Raw genomic sequence first — 19,219 nt, 5'->3', positions numbered from 1 at the left:
TTTATCAGTTCTCCACACTCGGTGGAATCTACCTGCAGTACATGTTGCGTAAATCGTTACCTATAGCAGTGCTCTTCAACCTTTTTGGGGTTGGTGAACCCTAAAGTTGTTATGACGGACTCATGCACCCTGTATACTTTAAAAGGTAAACTGAGGTCAAAGGCGATATGAAAAATATCATCATGTCAATTAAACCGATTGGAGCTTCCAAGGTTTTACACATTGTCGGTGAGACTTTTGACGTAAACTAACATCAATCCGGTTTCTGCGCAAAACGTCTTTTGGCGTAGATATATGTCAAGCGCACTGAATGTGCTAGACATCAACATTTTAAAAAATACAGAGGTTCATTTATACATCAGTTGAAACCTGAAAGATTACAAATGTACACACAAATTTGAATCATTTCAACTAACAAAGAAGTTCGACTTAACTATCGAGCCGGTGGGCGAAACTTTCTAAACTATAAAAAGTGTTTTGCTTGAAAACGATTTGTGTAACTTTCGACCAGCATATGAAAAACTTTTAGTTATCAAACCCGGTAAACGAGCGTTTAGTCAGTATTACCAACTGGTTATTTATGGTTGGTTTCTCCAACGTAGTCTATAGGCTAAAAACGATATTGTATTGACAAAACTGTTTAATTCGGTTTGGATCGAATATATTGGTTAATCAATTTCTGAGTCTTCAGTGATACCGAGTAATGCATTTATCCAAAGTCCCATGAAACAGTGTTTGGTGAATCGAAATACAAACATTCCAAGACTCAGTTGATCAAAAACATCACTTGAACAAATCAGACACATTTTACATAACTTGATCGAGTCCTGGATAGACTATGTGCAAATATCAGCGTGTTGTTACGTCATAATAGGGATGGAGTATCTTGGATGATTCAGCCTCGTTCAAGACAATATGATGTGATTTTGTGCATTAGCGTCATGTAGCGGCAGAGAAATTTGAAAACAAAAACAAGCTTGTGACCGCTGCTTGTCATTCAGATTAGTTTGGAATAATGTTGGCGGTTGAGGGGCAGGAACTTGGCCGAATGGCCTGACCCGCCTGACCCACATATAGACATAAAAAAAATTTTGATCGGGATTCGTCCCTGGGAGTGTCCTGGGTTCGAACCCTGTGAAAAAAATGTGGTCGGTTGGGACAGAAACTTGGCCCAATAGTTTAAAGCTTTAGACACAAATGCAGACATAGAAAAACTGAAAGAGATTCGACCCAGGAGCGTCCTGGGTTCGAAACCCGTGGAAAAATGTGGACTTTAACATTCAATTGTGGCAAAACATAAACATAGTAACAATCTGTTTACAGGGCACTAATATAATAAAGAAGAGTAGGTTTTATAAGATTTCGGACAAAATGTCTTAAATTTGAGGTACACCAAAAAATTGGGACTTTTTTTCAGGGACTTCCTTAGAGCGATAAAGATAATGTAAATCCGCATCTTAAATGGTGTTTGTGTAGTTTGGCATTGTTTGTTGACTTAGATTTATGAGGGTTAAATGAAAAAATAAAAGTCCTTAATGAAAAACTAGTAAAAAAGGTTGGGATTGTCGTTTTGATTGGTTCGTTCATAGAAAAATACGTTTTCAAATTTTGTCAGGAGACAGACATTCACACGTTCTATATAGAGCCAAAAAGAAATGTATGTGATGACAATATAACGCAACAACACAACATCGGTGGATGAGCTATGGTTTAATGGCCTCTGTGTTTTTCCTGAAAAGGTTTGGTGTCTTAACGTTAAATGGTATCTACAGAAACATAATGAAAGGAAGTGCTTATGTTGGGGTTGAGACGCATGGATTTGTCAGTGTGAAAATAAGACGAAGTTTCTTTCATAAGTGCAAGGCACTAGAATGGGATGAAATCACAGATACATTGGAATTATTACAGTGGAAAAATACTGGTGGAATGTTTTTTGACAAAATCCAAATTATTGTCTTTCGTGCCAAGCAAATCTCAAATGCTTAAAGCGTGTCTGGCAATAACTTCAACTTCCTGTGCTAAAACAAATTTGCATTGGTCGATTCCTAGCTTTAAGGCTGTTTTGCAGTGTTAAACATGAAAGAAACAATGACATGTATTTGATTAATGTTTATTGATCAGTTTGTGTGGTTCAGCGAAAATATTGCTTGTTAGTGCAATTTTTACGACATAGTAAGAGTAAATAAAACTTGCAAATCGTCACCAAGCAATCAATATAGTTTACATACAACGTTACACATGTACTCACTATACGTTTTAAAAAAACACATTTAAACTACAGCACTTTTCAATATAAATCTAACGCCTGTGAATTCGACTTTACCAAGAGCGATGAATGATGTCAAGTTTTTGCATTAGCGTCATCTAGCTGCAGATAAATTAAAAAAAAACAAAAAAGTTTATTACGGTAGTTACCCTGACTGTACCTGTCAACCTTGTACCTATATAAAAACGCGGACTAGTTTTTTGACATTTTGTTTTTTGAAAATAGACGCTGTCTTAATATTTTTAAATTTTTATCTAAAGTTATATACCTTATATATTTTTAATAATAAACATGGTTAAATCTTAGAGGCTTTCGAATTCCAAAGATTGCTGAACTTGTGCTGACTCGTTACTTCAAACATATTCTGCGGATTTAATACAACATACAATTCACGATGCTACATCATAAGTACAATTTAAATTCATCGCATCAAACGTCAAACAGTGATAGCTACAATGTGGATTTGTGATGTCGTACTTACAATTTGTGTTTGTGACGTCATAAGCTTACGTTGGTAGCAAAAATGACGTAATTTCGAAGCAAAGCACGCAATGACGTAATAAATTCACAAGTTATGTTGTTTATCAATGGTTCTCAAATTTTTCATGCGGGTATTAGGAAAACAAATTTTCTTTTCTCGGCACACGGCCTTATCTTGCTTATAACTCTAATCCCAACCCACATTATGAAGGGCAACAATCGATCATTGACTTGCTGTTGCTTTTAAATTTTACTGACGCTAGATGACGCTCGGGGACGGAATTATTTGTTATCTTGAAACCGAATTTCCGCTCGTTTTAAATTATGACGTAATATCACGCTAATATTTGTTCTTGGTCCGTCCAGAACTCGATCAAGTAAACGTATTGGCAGCTTGGTGCAGTTTTAGGAAGTCTTAATTGTGGCGTAAAATGCTATACACGTGCGCCAAACGACATAAAAGACCACAACAGATATATAGTTAAACTAACCGATTTTAATTTGTACCCAGCGACAAAAAGTTGCACCAAGCGATATATTGCTGCACCGAACCACACAAGTACACACCTTCTATATAAAGTACATTTCATCGATGTGTTTTTGTCATGGTAAACGCAGAAGAGCGTTTAGGCCTTTGACCCAGCAATCCATGCGACTCCGGATATTTTAGGTTTCCTTGTGGAAATTATTTTCTCGCTTACGATTGATTACGCACCGATTCTATTTACAAAGTTGGTGTTTTGATTTCTTTACTTTTTAATTCAACTTCACCTAGAAAGCAATATTTTTGTATTTATTGATTTAATTCAATCCACTCATAATGGGAGTAGATTCTAATCTCTTTTTGAGCTTCTCCACATTTGTTTCCTACAAAATAACGACCACTCCGCGTACGCCTGGAAGGTCTTGCCTTCTTACGCATTCCCTTGCATTTTCTGAGATGTAGAGCTTGTTGGTTTATAACCCGGGGTATTTGCTTGTCCTACGATTGTTCAATACAAATGCTCAATATAAATGCTATAAATGCTGTGTATAAATGCTCAATATAAATGCACCCCTGCGGGAAGGACATACGAAAACCGCTTATGGCCGAGTAATTTTGCTGCGTCATGATTTCTCACTTTCAAGTATGGTCACATGGCCATAAAAGACGAACATAAAGCGGCAATGGAAACGAAGTAAAAGTCATTGTTGCGACAATAGCGAAGCCAGGATGATCTTCCTGGCATCCGTACAAAACAGTTTGGTCCGCTAGAGGCAAGATATCTTACAGGCCGGATGTGGCTCGCGGACTGCAAGTTGCCCACCCCTGTTATACATTCAAATGTCTTCTAAACCAGGCCTGTAGCATGGACAATAACTAACATCCGTAAAACGGTTATGGCAGAACACAAACTAAATTACACATCAAGGAAGTTGATTAGGTTTTTAAATAATATTACAAAAGCAGCATTAGTTTAATCTCAAATATAAATTCTAGTTCGCAATATCTTAAACGGAAGGAAGTGGACTAAACCTGTTGTTAACAATGGAGTTGATTTAAGTTTATTGGTCTAGCAGAAACTGAATAAAACGGTTTAAAACTGAATTGATACCAACGACAATCTTTGTAAACGTGTTAGCTTATGTGGTTGTTATTTAAGTCAAGTGGTTTCCAACTAGAAGGCTTTGCTCTTTAGTAAGGAACGATTTACCTCTGCGCAAAGAATTTTTATTGTCAAATATGGTTTCTGAAACAGAATTTCATCCATAGAACGGGTACGTCAATGTAAGCCGCATCTTAAGTTATGGTTTTCTAGTTTATCTTTGGACAATTAGAATAGAAATGTTTTAAGTTATTAATTAGGGATTTTTCGAAAATGTTTAGATGCGCCGTTTTGATTGGATTAGTTCAAAAACGATTAGTTGTCTAAAGAAATACACATTTCAAAAAAATAGGCAGTAGGTTAACACACATTTCCACAACATTTATTATCACGCGCTAATAACATGGTATCAGTGCAGTCGTTCTCAGTACAACGGGTCAAAAAGACATGTTATGTGATGACAACACAACGCAAAAACACTGCATCGGAGGAGGAGCTATGGTTGAATGGTACCTGTAATTTTCTGATAAGGCTTGGGATCTTAACGTTAAATGGTACCCAGAGAAGACTAAATGACGGGAAGCACACATGTAGTCATTTGCAACGAGTGGTGTAATTGGTTTGTAAAATAGGACGAAAACGCGTTCAAAAGTGCAAGATAAAAGCGCTGAAATTGGATAAAACGACAGATACATGGGAAGCATTACAATGCAAAAATAAAAGCTTGCAAATGTCTACAGTGGAAAAATACTTGTGGCATGAAATGTTTGCCGTCAAAATCTAAATTAGTGTCTTTCGAACTAAGTAAATCTCAAATGGTACAAAGTTCGTGGCAATAACTTGAACTCCAAATATATATAAGCTATTGCTGTCATCCCTAATATCAAGTTTATAGAGCTATTCTGGTAAATGTATTTTTATCTATTTTACATTACCTTTATAAAAAATGTATTAAATTATGTTAAAAGAAAGGCGACACCACTGCACCACATGGTAACACGAAGGAAACAATGAAAAGATGATAAAAACTGAGTTTAAAGGCGTAAAAGCGACCGATGGCTAATCGGCAATATCAGTTTTTCCGTTCATCCTGAAAGAGGCGTACACCAAAAAAACACGACGCAAAAACAATGAAAAAATCCGACTGGGTATTTCCATCACGTCATAAATTAGAGCAACGTCACAACAATGAAGTTTTCAGCTGACTTTGCACAACCGCAAACTAATTGTTTGAACTTTCACCTTATTTCGGGTTTGAACTTTCACCTCCTTCTGCATTTGCCACGTTTCTCTGCTGCTTCGATCCAACATCAGCTTCACGTTTGCACGTCAGCATTTCCTGTCTGATGTCGTCATCCATGAAGCAATACAACAGGAAGACGACGATTCCCTGCGATCCGTTCACCAAGCTGTGGATGTACATGAACACCTCGTTCGAAATCTCGTTCCCGATTCCTGCAAATGTAATAAGTTTGTAAAACCATATCTTTGAAATCCCTTGCATTAATACAACTTACGAAAACTAAAACGTTAAAAAGACGCACAAATATTACCTGTGAAGAAAGCCAAAACCCAAGTTCCACCGAGCATAAAGAAGAGCAAGATGAAAGACTTTGCTGCTCTCAACGCATCTCCTGTCTCTGGATCTTCTCCTCTGTTCCGCATCTTCTTCGAGTGCAACATCACATGTGTTGTTTTCAGGATGATCATGAAGTTGGTTAAGAGGACGAGAGCAAGAGGAGCGACGACCGTGGAGTAGAATATCGGAGTACCAGGAACCAACCAGCATCTGTCGTACTTTGAAACCTGTGTGAATTCGTTACATTGCTCGTATAATGGTTGGGGCTTCATGTAGATGTCGAGGGGAAACCCCACTGCCATGGATGTTCCCACAACCAAGGCTGGAATAGTCCAACCAATCGACATAAAGAACTTTACACGCTTTGACGAATCCTGAGTTTGGAATTCGACTGGAAACGAAGTTGCCATAAAGAGACGAATTCCTTCAATGAGGAACCATACACCTAAAACAAAAAATTGCGTCAGATTGCGAAATATAAATCTATGCCTAAAATTTCAATTATCCTATTACTTTATTTACCTGAAGACAGCAGAAGATATTGATTGGCTGCTGTGTGAATCACGCATGGAATCTGGTGCATCACGACAAGATCATGTGATATGTTGACAGCGTGGAAGAGCAGAAGAGCCAGTGACAAGCTGATTTGAACCGGAACCCGATCTCCGCTGTGTTTCGACTTGTGAAGGATTATTATTGTGGCAATCAGAAACACGACTGAAGTTGATTCTGTGGCGTAAGATGTGATCTGAAATACAGTGTTGTTCATTTTGTGAGCCAATTGTTAAAGTTTACGTTAAGTCTTTACCTTGATGCCTTTTGGTATGGTGGTGGATTGGACAGCCAGTAAAACAGTGAACAAGGTGAGATGGTTGCACTTGCAAGTGACGTTGTCTGTTACGCCACCAGTTATTGTGACGCAACCACGATCCGAGTATTTTCTTTCCACTCTGTCATAGAAGAGACAGATTGGTTCCAGTTTTTTTATCTTCTGGTTTTTAAGGGATATATTTCCCGCCTTGATCAGCTTGCAGATGGTTTCTGGTGATGTTGGGGGCAAATGGAAACTTGCGTTTCCCGGCAATTGATCGTTTATTTCATCGGTAGTTAATCGCTTGAAGCTATCGGCATCCCAACCCACAATAGCAATGTAGGTTGTATTGATTGTAGATATGTACTGCGTTATGGCCAGTGAACCGGATTCGACCGGTTGAGTCTGTGTAGTTTGTGTTGTGTTTATCTTGAAGACAATCACCGCAATCACGATTCGTTTAACTCCCTTGGTTTGCAATGTAAAGTTGATGTGAGATGATCCCAGCTGAAGATTTGAGTTGTATGTCTCCTGGTTGATGTTGGTAACTACGATGCGCAGTTGAGCATCTCCGCTGCTATATGTGGTTCCGTTTGTTTGAAAATGATTTCGGGAAAAATTCTCCACTCGATTTTCGATGTTTTCTATTTCCGTCACCCTTGCAGGATTTAAATTTTTTAACTGATCCAGCAATAAAGGATCTGTAACAAAACAATTCCATGACAAGTTGGTGAAGCAGATATTTTAAGAATTTTAGCGCTCCCTTGACATTTTTAACCCTCCAAAAAAATTGCAAAAGCAAAACGTGACGCATGATTGTAAACAGCGCAAAACGTCACAAGCTTTTGGATTATTTTTGAATCGGTCAGTGAATTGGATCAGTCTACAACAACAACAACTTTCCAAACCATTAAAAATCTGGTTACTGGGGTCTTGAAGTTAAGAACGAAACAATTCAATGTGCTAGCTTATATATAAGCAATTACGTAAAGACAAACGGGCGCCAGATTCAACTTATTTGAGAAACACTTCGTACACCGACTAATAACAACAAGAAGTTACCTTCTGGTATAGATACATTTGGTATAATTTTTGATACGATGTTAACCAGGGTGTCACCAAGGGTGGTAACATTGTTCAACAGTGTAACTGTGTCGTTGCTGGTTCCGTTGTTGGCAATGATTTGAAGCTGACTTTGATCAACGTATGGTCCAATTCCAATGGCGTATACTGTAATGTTGTTGCTGCTCGTCAACGCGTAACTGTAACAAACAATAGATGCGACGTAGCTTTAACTGGTTTTAACTGTTGTTGGCAAGAAGTTGCAAAACAAAAACTAACATATTTGTCAAAAAGTCTGTCAAAAATGAAGAAGTCCAAAATCTGTTTGTAACATCATCTTGTCAAAAAGATAAATGGCTGTTACAATGACACTGAGCTTACACTTATGTGGGCAATTTCAATAATGTGGGCAATTTCGAGAACAAAGTTGAAACGCATCTGTGTGGGTGCCATAGAAACGGCAAGGATACAAATAAAGCGAAAAAAAGACATTTAAAAACTAAAAATAAGATTGGTCGTTACACTAAACGCTAACCTGGTAGGCAAAAGAGAATTGTCTGCTGCCCAACCGTATGTTGCCAAACAGTGTGTTGTAAGAATAAGAAATTTTTTGGAAGTTGCAGCGTTGGCTGAGTTGTTGAAGTCAATCTATAAGGAGCTTCAAGTTAAGTGCTTTTGCTTTTATTCCTGTTAAAACAACGCCTTACTTTGACAGCTCTCTTGATTGCAGTTGCGGTAAAAGCACTGGAATATAGATATTGATACATATTATTGTTTACAGCATCTTTGATACATTGAACTGTGGTGCAATCACCGAGAGTGGTGGGGTTGTGATAAAACCAGTTGTTGGTGTAGTCAGGGCTGTCAAAAACAAATTTAAAGCGTGTTTATACGACTGGCGTTACACCAATTCGTTGTATTTATCCTCGCAAGATATAACATATCTGTCTCAGCATGATTTTATTGGTTCAACATATATACAATACATTTGAGAAATGGATAAGTCAGTATGAGGATGTAATGAACTAATCATAAGAAACTTTAGAAGTCAAAAGCACCAATAGTAGTTGCTGAGTTTAATTGAATTTGTATAGAAACTTCTTGCCAACGAATTTTAAAAATTACCGACTGCGAACGGGACTAAAAGTTGATGAGCAAATGAAACGAACAACGAATAGTTACTTCATCTACAACAGCGTTTATGGCATAATTCTTTTTAACTGGCCTGTTTTCTTGCAACTAAAATCTTCCCCAAAACATCAATTTTCGGGTAATAAATGCAGAAATTCAACAAATAATCTACAACATAGAACTTTTCGCTGATAGAACAACGTTTTTGTTCACAAAATACATTTACCTATTGTAATTGTTGTTTGTATACTGAAGAATGGCAACTTGCAGTAAGTGTCTGTCGAAACCCGCTTTTAGGGCATCAGCCATTGCTACAAAAGCATTCTTGTATATTGCAAACTGAGAATTTGTTATTGGGCTAGTACTGTCCACCACAAACACAATGTCGATTTCTTGGGCTGGAAAATAAAAAGTATGATATTTTCAAAAAGTATGATAAAAAAATGATTTACTTAATTTAAGTTTGTATTTTTTACTATAATTTACGTATTCCGCTAGCAACATAATATTTACAAGCCCACTATAAGAAGAAACTTATCCAGAGTTTGATGTTGCAGCAGCTTTTTTGGACTGATACAATTTTAACTTCGAAAACAACAGCAAATGATTTAAAACGGTTGAAAATCCCAAATTGTAATTGTAAAAAATATACTGTAAACCCTAATATCTCTCCAGTGCGAATCCTAATTTCTCTTCTTTTCATTCAATTGTGACACATTTAAAATCACCAAGTTGGCATAACATACATTGAAAAGTAAACCCACACAGAGTTGTGAACTGGGCCGAAGGTGAAAAATTTAGGACAGAAATGATACCGAGTGGGATCAGTCAGGCCCCCAAAAACAAACCCGTTTTGTTCAATCTCTATGGCCAAAAAGCCCTGCTCGGCTTCAAACTGTAGAACAGAAACAAAGCATTATGTACGTAGTAATTAAAATATAAAGTGGTTGTGTATGCTATCTTACAAAGAAGTGAAATTACTTTTAAGCTTACCTTGCAAACTTGGTTTGAAGCAGACGACTGCCAGAACCACAAGTAGAGAAACAAAGAAGCTCATTTTCTCAACCTATTTCTTTCTGTAGAATACTTACGATTTTCCAACACAAAACCACCAGATTTTGTACAAAACTAAAATGTGTTTTAAAACTGTGATCCAATTAGACGTAATTACAATTTGATAGGGCTTATGACACAAACATACAAAAAAATAGTCATTCAGATGTAAACTAGTTTGAAGTTTACAAAATCACTTAAAGTCAATGACCGTATTCGTAATAGACGTACACTATCAGATCCACAATATGGGTCTTAAACTATTCACGTTAATATCACCTTGCATCACGTCTTTCTGTTATCAACTGGCCACACCGACACCAGTCATTCGCTATATACTAGCACGGAAGCAATGCTGGATGAAAAACGCTGATTCTTTTTATCAGTTCTCCACACTCAGTGGAATCTACCTGCAGTACATGTTGCGTAAATCGTTACCTATAGCAGTGCTCTTCAACCTTTTTGGGGTTGGTGAACCCTAAAGTTGTTATGACGGACTCATGCACCCTGTATACTTTAAAAGGTAAACTGAGGTCAAAGGCGATATGAAAAATATCATCATGTCAATTAAACCGATTGGAGCTTCCAAGGTTTTACACATTGTCGGTGAGACTTTTGACGTAAACTAACATCAATCCGGTTTCTGCGCAAAACGTCTTTTGGCGTAGATATATGTCAAGCGCACTGAATGTGCTAGACATCAACATTTTAAAAAATACAGAGGTTCATTTATACATCAGTTGAAACCTGAAAGATTACAAATGTACACACAACTTTGAATCATTTCAACTAACAAAGAAGTTCGACTAACTTATTTTACCAACCTCTTCATTGGTGTGATGATGCACATCGAGCGGGTGGGCGAAACTTTCTAAACTATAAAAAGTGTTTTGCTTGAAAACGATTTGTGTAACTTTCGACCAGCATATGAAAAACTTTTAGTTATCAAACCCGGTAAACGAGCGTTTAGTCAGTATTACCAACTGGTTATTTATGGTTGGTTTCTCCAACGTAGTCTATAGGCTAAAAACGATATTGTATTGACAAAACTGTTTAATTCGGTTTGGATCGAATATATTGGTTAATCAATTTCTGAGTCTTCAGTGATACCGAGTAATGCATTTATCCATAGTCCCATGAAACAGTGTTTGGTGAATCGAAATACAAAAAATCACAAGACTCAGTTGATCAAAAACATCACTTGAACAAATCAGACACATTTTACAAGATTTGATCGAGTCCTGAATAGACCAAGTGTAAATCTCAGCGTGTTGTGTTACGTCATAATAGGGATGGAGTATCTTGGATGATTCAGCTTCGTTGAAGACAATACAGTGTAATTTTGTGCACTAGCGTCATGTAGCGGCAGAGAAATTTGAAAACAAAAACAAGCTTGTGACCGCTGCTTGTCATTCAGATTATTTTGGAATAATGTTGGCGGTTGAGGGGCAGGAACTTGGCCGAATGGCCTGACCCGCCTGACCCACATATAGACATAAAAAACTCTGATCGGGATTCGTCCCCGGGAGTGTCATGGGTTCGAACCCCGTGAAAAAAATGTGGTCTGTTGGGACAGAAACTTGGCCCAATAGTTTAAAGCGTTAGAAACAAATGCAGACAAAGAAAAACTGAATGAGATTCCACCCAGGAGCGTCCTGGGTTCGAAACCCGTGGAAAAATGTGGACTTTAACATTCAATTGTGGCAAAACATAAACATAGTAACAATCTGTTTACAGGGCACTAATATAATAAAGAAGAGTAGGTTTTATAAGATTTCGGACAAAATGTCTTAAATTTGAGGTACACCAAAAAATTGGGACTTTTTTTCAGGGACTTCCTTAGAGCGATAAAGATAATGTAAATCCGCATCTTAAATGGTGTTTGTGTAGTTTGGCATTGTTTGTTGACTTAGATTTATGAGGGTTAAATAAAAAAATAAAAGTCCTTAATGAAAAACTAGTAAAAAAGGTTGGGATTGTCGTTTTGATTGGTTCGTTCATAGAAAAATACGTTTTCAAATTTTGTCAGGAGACAGACATTCACACGTTCTATATAGAGCCAAAAAGAAATGTATGTGATGACAATATAACGCAACAACACAACATCGGTGGATGAGCTATGGTTTAATGGCCTCTGTGTTTTTCCTGAAAAGGTTTGGTGTCTTAACGTTAAATGGTATCTACAGAAACATAATGAAAGGAAGTGCTTATGTTGGGGTTGGGTCGCATGGATTTGTCAGTGTGAAAATAAGACCAAGTTGCTTTCATAAGTGCAAGGCACTAGAATTGCAATGGGATGAAATCACAGATACATGGGAAGTATTACAGTGAAAAATGCTGGTGGAATGTTTGTTGACAAAATCCAAATTATAGTCGTTCGTGCCAAGCAAATCCCAAATGGTTAAGCGTGTCTGGCAATAACTTCAACTTCCTGTGCTAAAAAAAACTTTGCATAGGTCGATTCCTAGCTTGAAGGCTGTTTTGAAGTGTTAAACATGAAAGAAACGATGACTTGTATTTCATTGATGTTTATTGATCAGTTTGTGAGGGTCAATGCAGCTAAATATTGCTTGTTAGGGCAATTTTTACGACATAATAAGAGTAAATAAAACTTGCAAAACGTCACCAAGCAATCAATATAGTTTACATACAACGTTACACATGTACTCACTGTACGTTTTAAAAAAACACATTTAAACTACAGCACTTTTCAACATAAATCTAACGCCTGTGAATTCGACTTTACCAAGAGCGATGAATGATGTCAAGTTTTTGCATTAGCGTCATCTAGCTGCAGATAAATTAAAAAAAAACAAATAAGTTTATTACGGTAGTTACCCTGACTGTACCTGTCAACCTTGTACCTATATAAAAACGCGGACCAGTTTTTTGACATTTTGTTTTTTGAAAATAGACGCTGTCTTAATATTTTTAAAATTTTATCTAAAGTTATATACCTTATATATTTTTAATAACAAATATGGTTAAATTTCAGAGGCTTTCAAATTCCAAAGATTGCTGAACTGGTGCTGACTCGTTACTTCAAACATATTCTGCGGATTTAATACAACATACAATTCACGATGCTACATCATAAGTACAAGTTAAACTCATCGCATTAAACATCAAACAGAGAGAGTTGCAATGTGGATTTGTGATGTAATACGCACAATTTTCGTTTGTGACGTTATACGCCTACGTTAATAGCAAAAATGACGTAATTTCGAAGCAAAGCACGCAATGACGTAATAAATTCACAAGTTATGTTGTTTATCAATGGTTCTCAAATTTTTCATGCGGGTATTAGGAAAACAAATTTTCTTTTCTCGGCACACGGCCTTATCTTGCTTATAACTCTAATCCCAACCCACATTATGAAGGGCAACAATCGATCATTGACTTGCTGTTGCTTTTAAATTTTACTGACGCTAGATGACGCTCGGGGACGGAATTATTTGTTATCTTGAAACCGAATCTCCGCTCGTTTTAAATTATGACGTCATATCACGCTAATATTTGTTCTTGGTCCGTCCAGAACTCGATCAAGTAAACGTATTGGCAGCTTGGTGCAGTTATAGGAAGTCTTAATTATGGCCTATAATGCTATGCACGTGCGCCAAGCGACATAAAAGACCACAACAGATATATAGTTGAACTAACCGATTTTAATTTGTACCCAGCGACAAAAAGTTGCACCAAGCGATATATTGCTGCACCGAACCACACAAATACGCACCTTCTATATAAAGTTCATCGATGTGTTTTTGTCATCAACGCAGAAGAGCGTTTAGGCCTTTGATCCAGCAATCCATGCGACTCCGGATATTTTGGGTTTCCTTGTGCAAATTATTTTCTCGCTTACGATTTATTACGCACCGATTCTATTTACAAAGTTGGTGTTTTGAGGTTTTTACTTTTTAATTCAACTTCACCTAGAAAGCAATATTTTTGTATTTATTGATTTAATTCAATCCACTCATAATGGGAGTAGATTCTAATCTCTTTTTGAGCTCTTCACATTTGTTTCCTACAAAATAACGACCACTCCGCGTACGTCTGGAAGGTCTTGTCTTCTTACGCATTTTCTTGCATTTTCTGAGATGTAGAGCTTGTTGGTTTATAACCCGGGGTATTTGCTTGTCCTACGATTGTTCAATATAAATGCTTAATATAAATGCTATAAATGCAGTGTATAAATGCTTAATATAAATGCTATAAATGCTGTGTATAAATGCTCAATATAAATGCACCCCTGCGGGAAGGACATACGAAAACCGCTTATGGCCGAGTAATTTTGCTGCGTCATGATTTCTCACTTTCAAGTATGGTCACATATGGCCATAAAAGACGGACATAAAGCGGCCATGGAAACGAAGTAAAAGTCATTGTTGCGACAATAGCGAAGCCAGGACGATCTTCCTGGCATCCGTACAAAACAGCTTGGTCCGCTAGAGGCAAGATACATTACAGGCCGGATGTGGCTCGCGGGCTGCAAGTTGCCCACCCCTGTTATATATTCAAATGTCTTCTAAACCAGGCCTGTAGCATGGACAATAACTAACATCCGTTAAAAAAAACGTTTATGGCAGAACACAAACTAAATTACACAGCAAGGAAGTTGATTAGGTTTCTAATTAATATTTCAAATGCAGCATTAGTTTAATCGCAAATATAAATTCTAGTTCACAATATCTTAAACGGAATAAAGTGGACTAAACCTGTTGTTAACAATGTGGAGTTGATTTAAGCTCATTGGTATAGCAGAAACTGACTTTAAAATAAAACGGTTTAAAACTGAATTGATACCAACGACAATCTTTGTAAACGTGTTAGCTTATGTGGTTGTTATTTTAGTCAAGTGGTTTCCAACTAGAAGGACTTGCTCTTTAGTAAGGAACGATTTACCTCTGTGCAAAGAATTTGGTTTATTGTCGAATATGGTTACTGAAACAGAATTTCATCCATGGAACGGGTACGTCAATGTAAGCCGCATCTTAAGTGATGTTTATCTAGTTTATCTTTGGATAATTAGAATAGAAATGTTTTGAATTATTAATTAGGGATTTTTTGAAAATGTTAAGAAGCGCCGTTTTGATTGGATTAGTTCATAAACGATTAGTTGTCTAAAGAAATACACATTTCAAAAAATTAGGCAGTAGGTTTACACACATTTCCACAACATTTATTATCACGAGCATATTACATGGTATCAGTGCAGTCGTTCTCAGTACAACGGGTCAAAAAGACATGTTATGTGATGACAACACAACGCAAAAACACTGCATCGATGGAGGAGCTATTATTGAATGTGTCCTGTGCTTTCCTGATAATTTGCCGGGATCTTACTGTTAACTGGAGTCCAGAGAAGCCAAAATGACGGGAAGCGCATATGTCACTTGGAACGAGTGGTGTAATTGGTTTGTAAAATAAGACGAAAACGCTTTCAAAAGTGCAAGATAAAAGCGCTGAAATTAGATAAAATGGCAGATACATTCGAAGCATTACAATGCAAAAATAAAAGCTTGTAAATGTCTACAGTGGAAAAATACTGGTGGCATTAAATGTTTGCCGTCAAATTAGTGCCTTTCGAACCCGGCAAATCCCAAATGGTATAAAGTTCGTGGCAATAACTTGAAATCCAAATATAAGCTATTGCTGCCATCCTTAATATCAAGTTTATAGAGCTCTTCTGGTAAATGTATTTTTATCTATTTTACATTACCTTTATGAAAAATGAATTAAATTATGTTAAAATAAAAGCGACACCACTGCACTACATGGTAACACGAAGGAAACAATAAAAAGATGATGAAAACTGAGTTTAAAAGTGTAAAAGCGACCGATGGCTAATCGGCAATATCAGTTTTTCCGTTCTTCCTGATAGAGGCGTACACCAATAAAACACGACGCAGAAACAATGAAACAATCTGACTGGGTATTTCCATCACGTCATAAATTAGAGCAACGTCACAAAAATGAAGTTTTCAGCTGACCTTGCGCAACCGCAAACTAATTGTTTAAACTTTCACCTTATTTCGGGTTTGAACTTTCACTTCCTTCTGCATTTGCCACGTTTCTCTGCTGCTTCGATCCAATATCAGCTTCACGTTTGCACGTCAGCATTTCCTGTCTGATGTCGCCATCCATGACGCAATACAACAGGAAGACGACGATTCCCTGCGACCCGTTCACCAAGCTGTGGATGTACATGAACACCTCGTTCGAAATCTCGTTCCCGATTCCTGCAAATGTAATAAGTTTGTAAAACCATATCTTTGAAATCCCTTGCATTAATACATCTTAAGAAAACTAAACGTTGAAACAACGCACAAATATTACCTGTAAAGAAAGCCAAAACCCAAGTTCCACCGAGCATAAAGAAGAGTAAGATGAAAGACTTTGCTGCTCTCAACGCATCTCCTGTCCCTGGATCTTCTCCTCTGTTCCGCATCTTCTTCGAGTGCAACATCACATGTGTTGTCTTCAGGATGATCATGAAGTTGGTTAAGAGGACGAGAGCAAGAGGAGCGACCACAGTTGAGTAGAAGATCGGAGTACCGGGAGCCAACCAGCATCTGTCGTACTTTGGAACCGGTATAAATTCGTTACATTGCTCGTACAATGGTTGGGGCTTCATGCAGATGTCGAGGGAAACCCCCACTGCCATGGATGTTCCCACTACCAAGGCTGGAACAATCCAACCAATCGACATAAAGAACTTTAGACGCTTTGACGAATCCTGAGTTTGGAGTTCGACTGGAAACGAAGTTGCCATAAGAAGACGAATTCCTTCAACTAGGAACCATATTCCTAAAAACAAACAATAGCGTCAGATCCCATAATATGTACCAATGCTTTAAACTCAAATTGTCCTGTTACTTTAGGTACCTGAAGACAGCAGAATATATTGATTGACTGCTGCGTGAATCACGCATGGAATCTCATGCATCACGGCAAGGTCATGTGATATGTTGACGGTGTGGAAAAGCAGAAGAGTCATTGACAAGCTGATTTGAACTGGAACCCGATCTCCGCTGTGTTTCGACTTGTAGAGGATTATTATGGTGGCGATCAGAAACACGACTGAAGTTGATTCTGTGGCGTAAGATGTGATCTGCAACATCGTGTTGTTTATTTTGTGAGCCATTCGTTAAAGTTTACATTCAAATCTTTACCTTTACCCCCTTTGGTATTGTGATGGATTGGACAGTCAGTAAAACAGTAAACACGGTGAGATGGTTGCACTTGCAGGTGACGTTGCCTGTTGCGTCATCAGTAATTGTGACGCAACCGCGATCCGAGTATTTTCTTTCCACTCTGTCGAAGAAGAGACAAATTGGTTCCAGTTTTTTTATCTTCTGGTTTTCTTGGGATATATTTCCCGCTGTGATCAGCTTGCAGACGATTTCTGGTGATGCTGGAGGTGAAATGAAACTTGTCTTTCCTGGCAACCGATCATTTATTTCATCGGTAGTTGATCGTTTGCGGCTTAAGCTCTTGAAGCTTTCTGCATCCCAACCCACAATAGCAATGTAGGTTGTGTTGAATGTAGCTATGTATCGCGTTGTGGCCAACGAACCGACTGTGACCGGTTGATTTTGTGCAATTCGTGTTGTGTTTATCTTGAAGACAAGCACTGCAACTATGAGTCGTTTTATTGCCTGGGTTTGTAGTGTAAAGTCGATATGAGATAAACCAAGCTGAAGATAAGAATTGTATGTCTCCTGGTTGATGTTGGTAACTAAGATGTGCAGTTGAGCATCTTCGCTGCTATAGTTGGTTCCGTTTGTTTGAAAATGATTTCGGGAAACAGTTTCAACTCGATTTTCGACGTTTTCTATTTCCCTCACACTTGCAGGATTTAAACTTCTTAACTGACCAAGAAATGAAAGATACTGATCCAGAAATGAAACATCTGTTACAAAACAACTCCATGACAGATTGTTAAATCAGATATTTAATCAATTTAACGTCTTTTCCTACTTGAAGATGTTCTAATTTATGTAACTTCCTAAACCATCTAAAGCCGAGGGTGAATTGCGGCCATTATCCAAGATGGTGCAGGAGTTAGCTAACCACGTAGGCTATAATGTATTTTAATAACTAACTTGTGTTAATGGAGCATGTCATGTTGATGTCGATGTACTTTGAAAAACCAGGACATGGTTCACCAAAAATGATTGTTTGAACAACTGTGCACCAAGATTTTTGCTGACATTGCCTTAATATCTCTGTTACCCCCGCACTTCCATTGCAGTTAAGCTCAGATTTAGTAAATCCACACACCCTTGACAAAATAGAATTAACATCTTTTACCAATCTAAAGTAAATCAAAACACGATTTTAGGATAGTTTAAGTTTAAAGAAAGCAATTTCGAAAAATGTTTAGTATAAGCGTTAATAATAAAATCAATTTGTCTGTGTTGCAAAATGTAATGTAAACACAAACAGTACACAAGATTACTTTATTTTTTTTTTCTATATTTTTTTCTTTACTTACCCCGCGTATGGAAATTTTTGTCCAAAAAGAGCCGATTTTATGTCAATAACCGTTCCAGCAGGGCAAGTGATATTCAATAATTCTCCTTCACAAACTAAACAAAAATTCAAAACGTTTATATGGTGTTGCTTTTTACAAAACCCCGCCAAATTCATTGTCGGTCTTGTTGCTTTTTACCAATGCATCGCACCTTGTCTATTTTTCCCAGGCAACCGGTCCCTCGAGCTGAAAAATAAAAACTTTAAATTACAACAAAAAACAGATTGAGCAACATTTCATCCAAAATATTTCAAACTGCTTTGCTTCACAGAAATTTGTGCAAAGCTTAATATGTTGGTATAGGAAACTTGCAAATGTACTCATATTAAAGGCAGGTTTGTTACTCTTAACATTGTTTAAAACTGAACTGCAGAAAATTAGGTTTCAACCCAAAATTTTGGTTTCGTCAATAAACTAATAAAAAAACTACTTACCCCAAATCGAAACTGGCACAAGAAGAAGCATTCCTGCTACCAAGTGCACAAATAAAACTCTCAAAATAAACGACATGTCTGCTTCAGTAATATAAAGCCCTGAACTTAACTTTAGTGATGTCGGATGACTTAAACGGTTTGGGAAAATTTAAAGGTAAATTTCTGAGCAATGTTTTAGGTAAATTGCCGAAAACCAACAACTGCGTCAGTAATAATACCACATGACTTATATTAGACACAATAGGACAAGCAAATGTGCCGGGTTATAAATCAACCAG

At 37.3% G+C, this 19,219-nt stretch overlaps 2 protein-coding genes across 2 annotated transcripts; both read right to left on the bottom strand.

Annotated features, from left to right (window-relative positions):
* Window positions 1-5,575: 5,575 nt before the first annotated feature.
* On the bottom strand, window positions 5,576-9,972 carry LOC145215418 (adhesion G-protein coupled receptor G6-like). The gene is made up of 9 exons (XM_080084154.1): window positions 9,909-9,972; window positions 9,142-9,313; window positions 8,492-8,645; window positions 8,320-8,432; window positions 7,785-7,984; window positions 6,720-7,423; window positions 6,434-6,659; window positions 5,886-6,356; window positions 5,576-5,787 (listed from the first exon to the last, which is right to left on the bottom strand). The coding sequence occupies exons 1-9, from the start codon at window positions 9,970-9,972 to the stop codon at window positions 5,576-5,578; spliced, it is 2,316 nt and encodes a 771-aa protein (XP_079940280.1).
* Window positions 9,973-15,998: 6,026 nt separating this feature from the next.
* On the bottom strand, window positions 15,999-19,017 carry LOC145215335 (adhesion G protein-coupled receptor L1-like). The gene is made up of 7 exons (XM_080084053.1): window positions 18,942-19,017; window positions 18,469-18,562; window positions 18,077-18,288; window positions 17,144-17,883; window positions 16,857-17,082; window positions 16,308-16,778; window positions 15,999-16,210 (listed from the first exon to the last, which is right to left on the bottom strand). Exons 1-7 carry the CDS (start codon window positions 19,015-19,017, stop codon window positions 15,999-16,001), a joined length of 2,031 nt encoding a protein of 676 aa, XP_079940179.1.
* Between the last annotated feature and the right edge of the window lie 202 nt (window positions 19,018-19,219).

This window comes from Phallusia mammillata, chromosome 1 (genome assembly GCF_965637545.1).
Source record: "Phallusia mammillata chromosome 1, kaPhaMamm4.hap1.1, whole genome shotgun sequence".
NCBI classification, from domain to species: domain Eukaryota; kingdom Metazoa; phylum Chordata; class Ascidiacea; order Phlebobranchia; family Ascidiidae; genus Phallusia; species Phallusia mammillata.
Note: the sequence above shows the minus strand (reverse complement) of the source record. Positions and strands in the feature narration are given on the sequence as shown.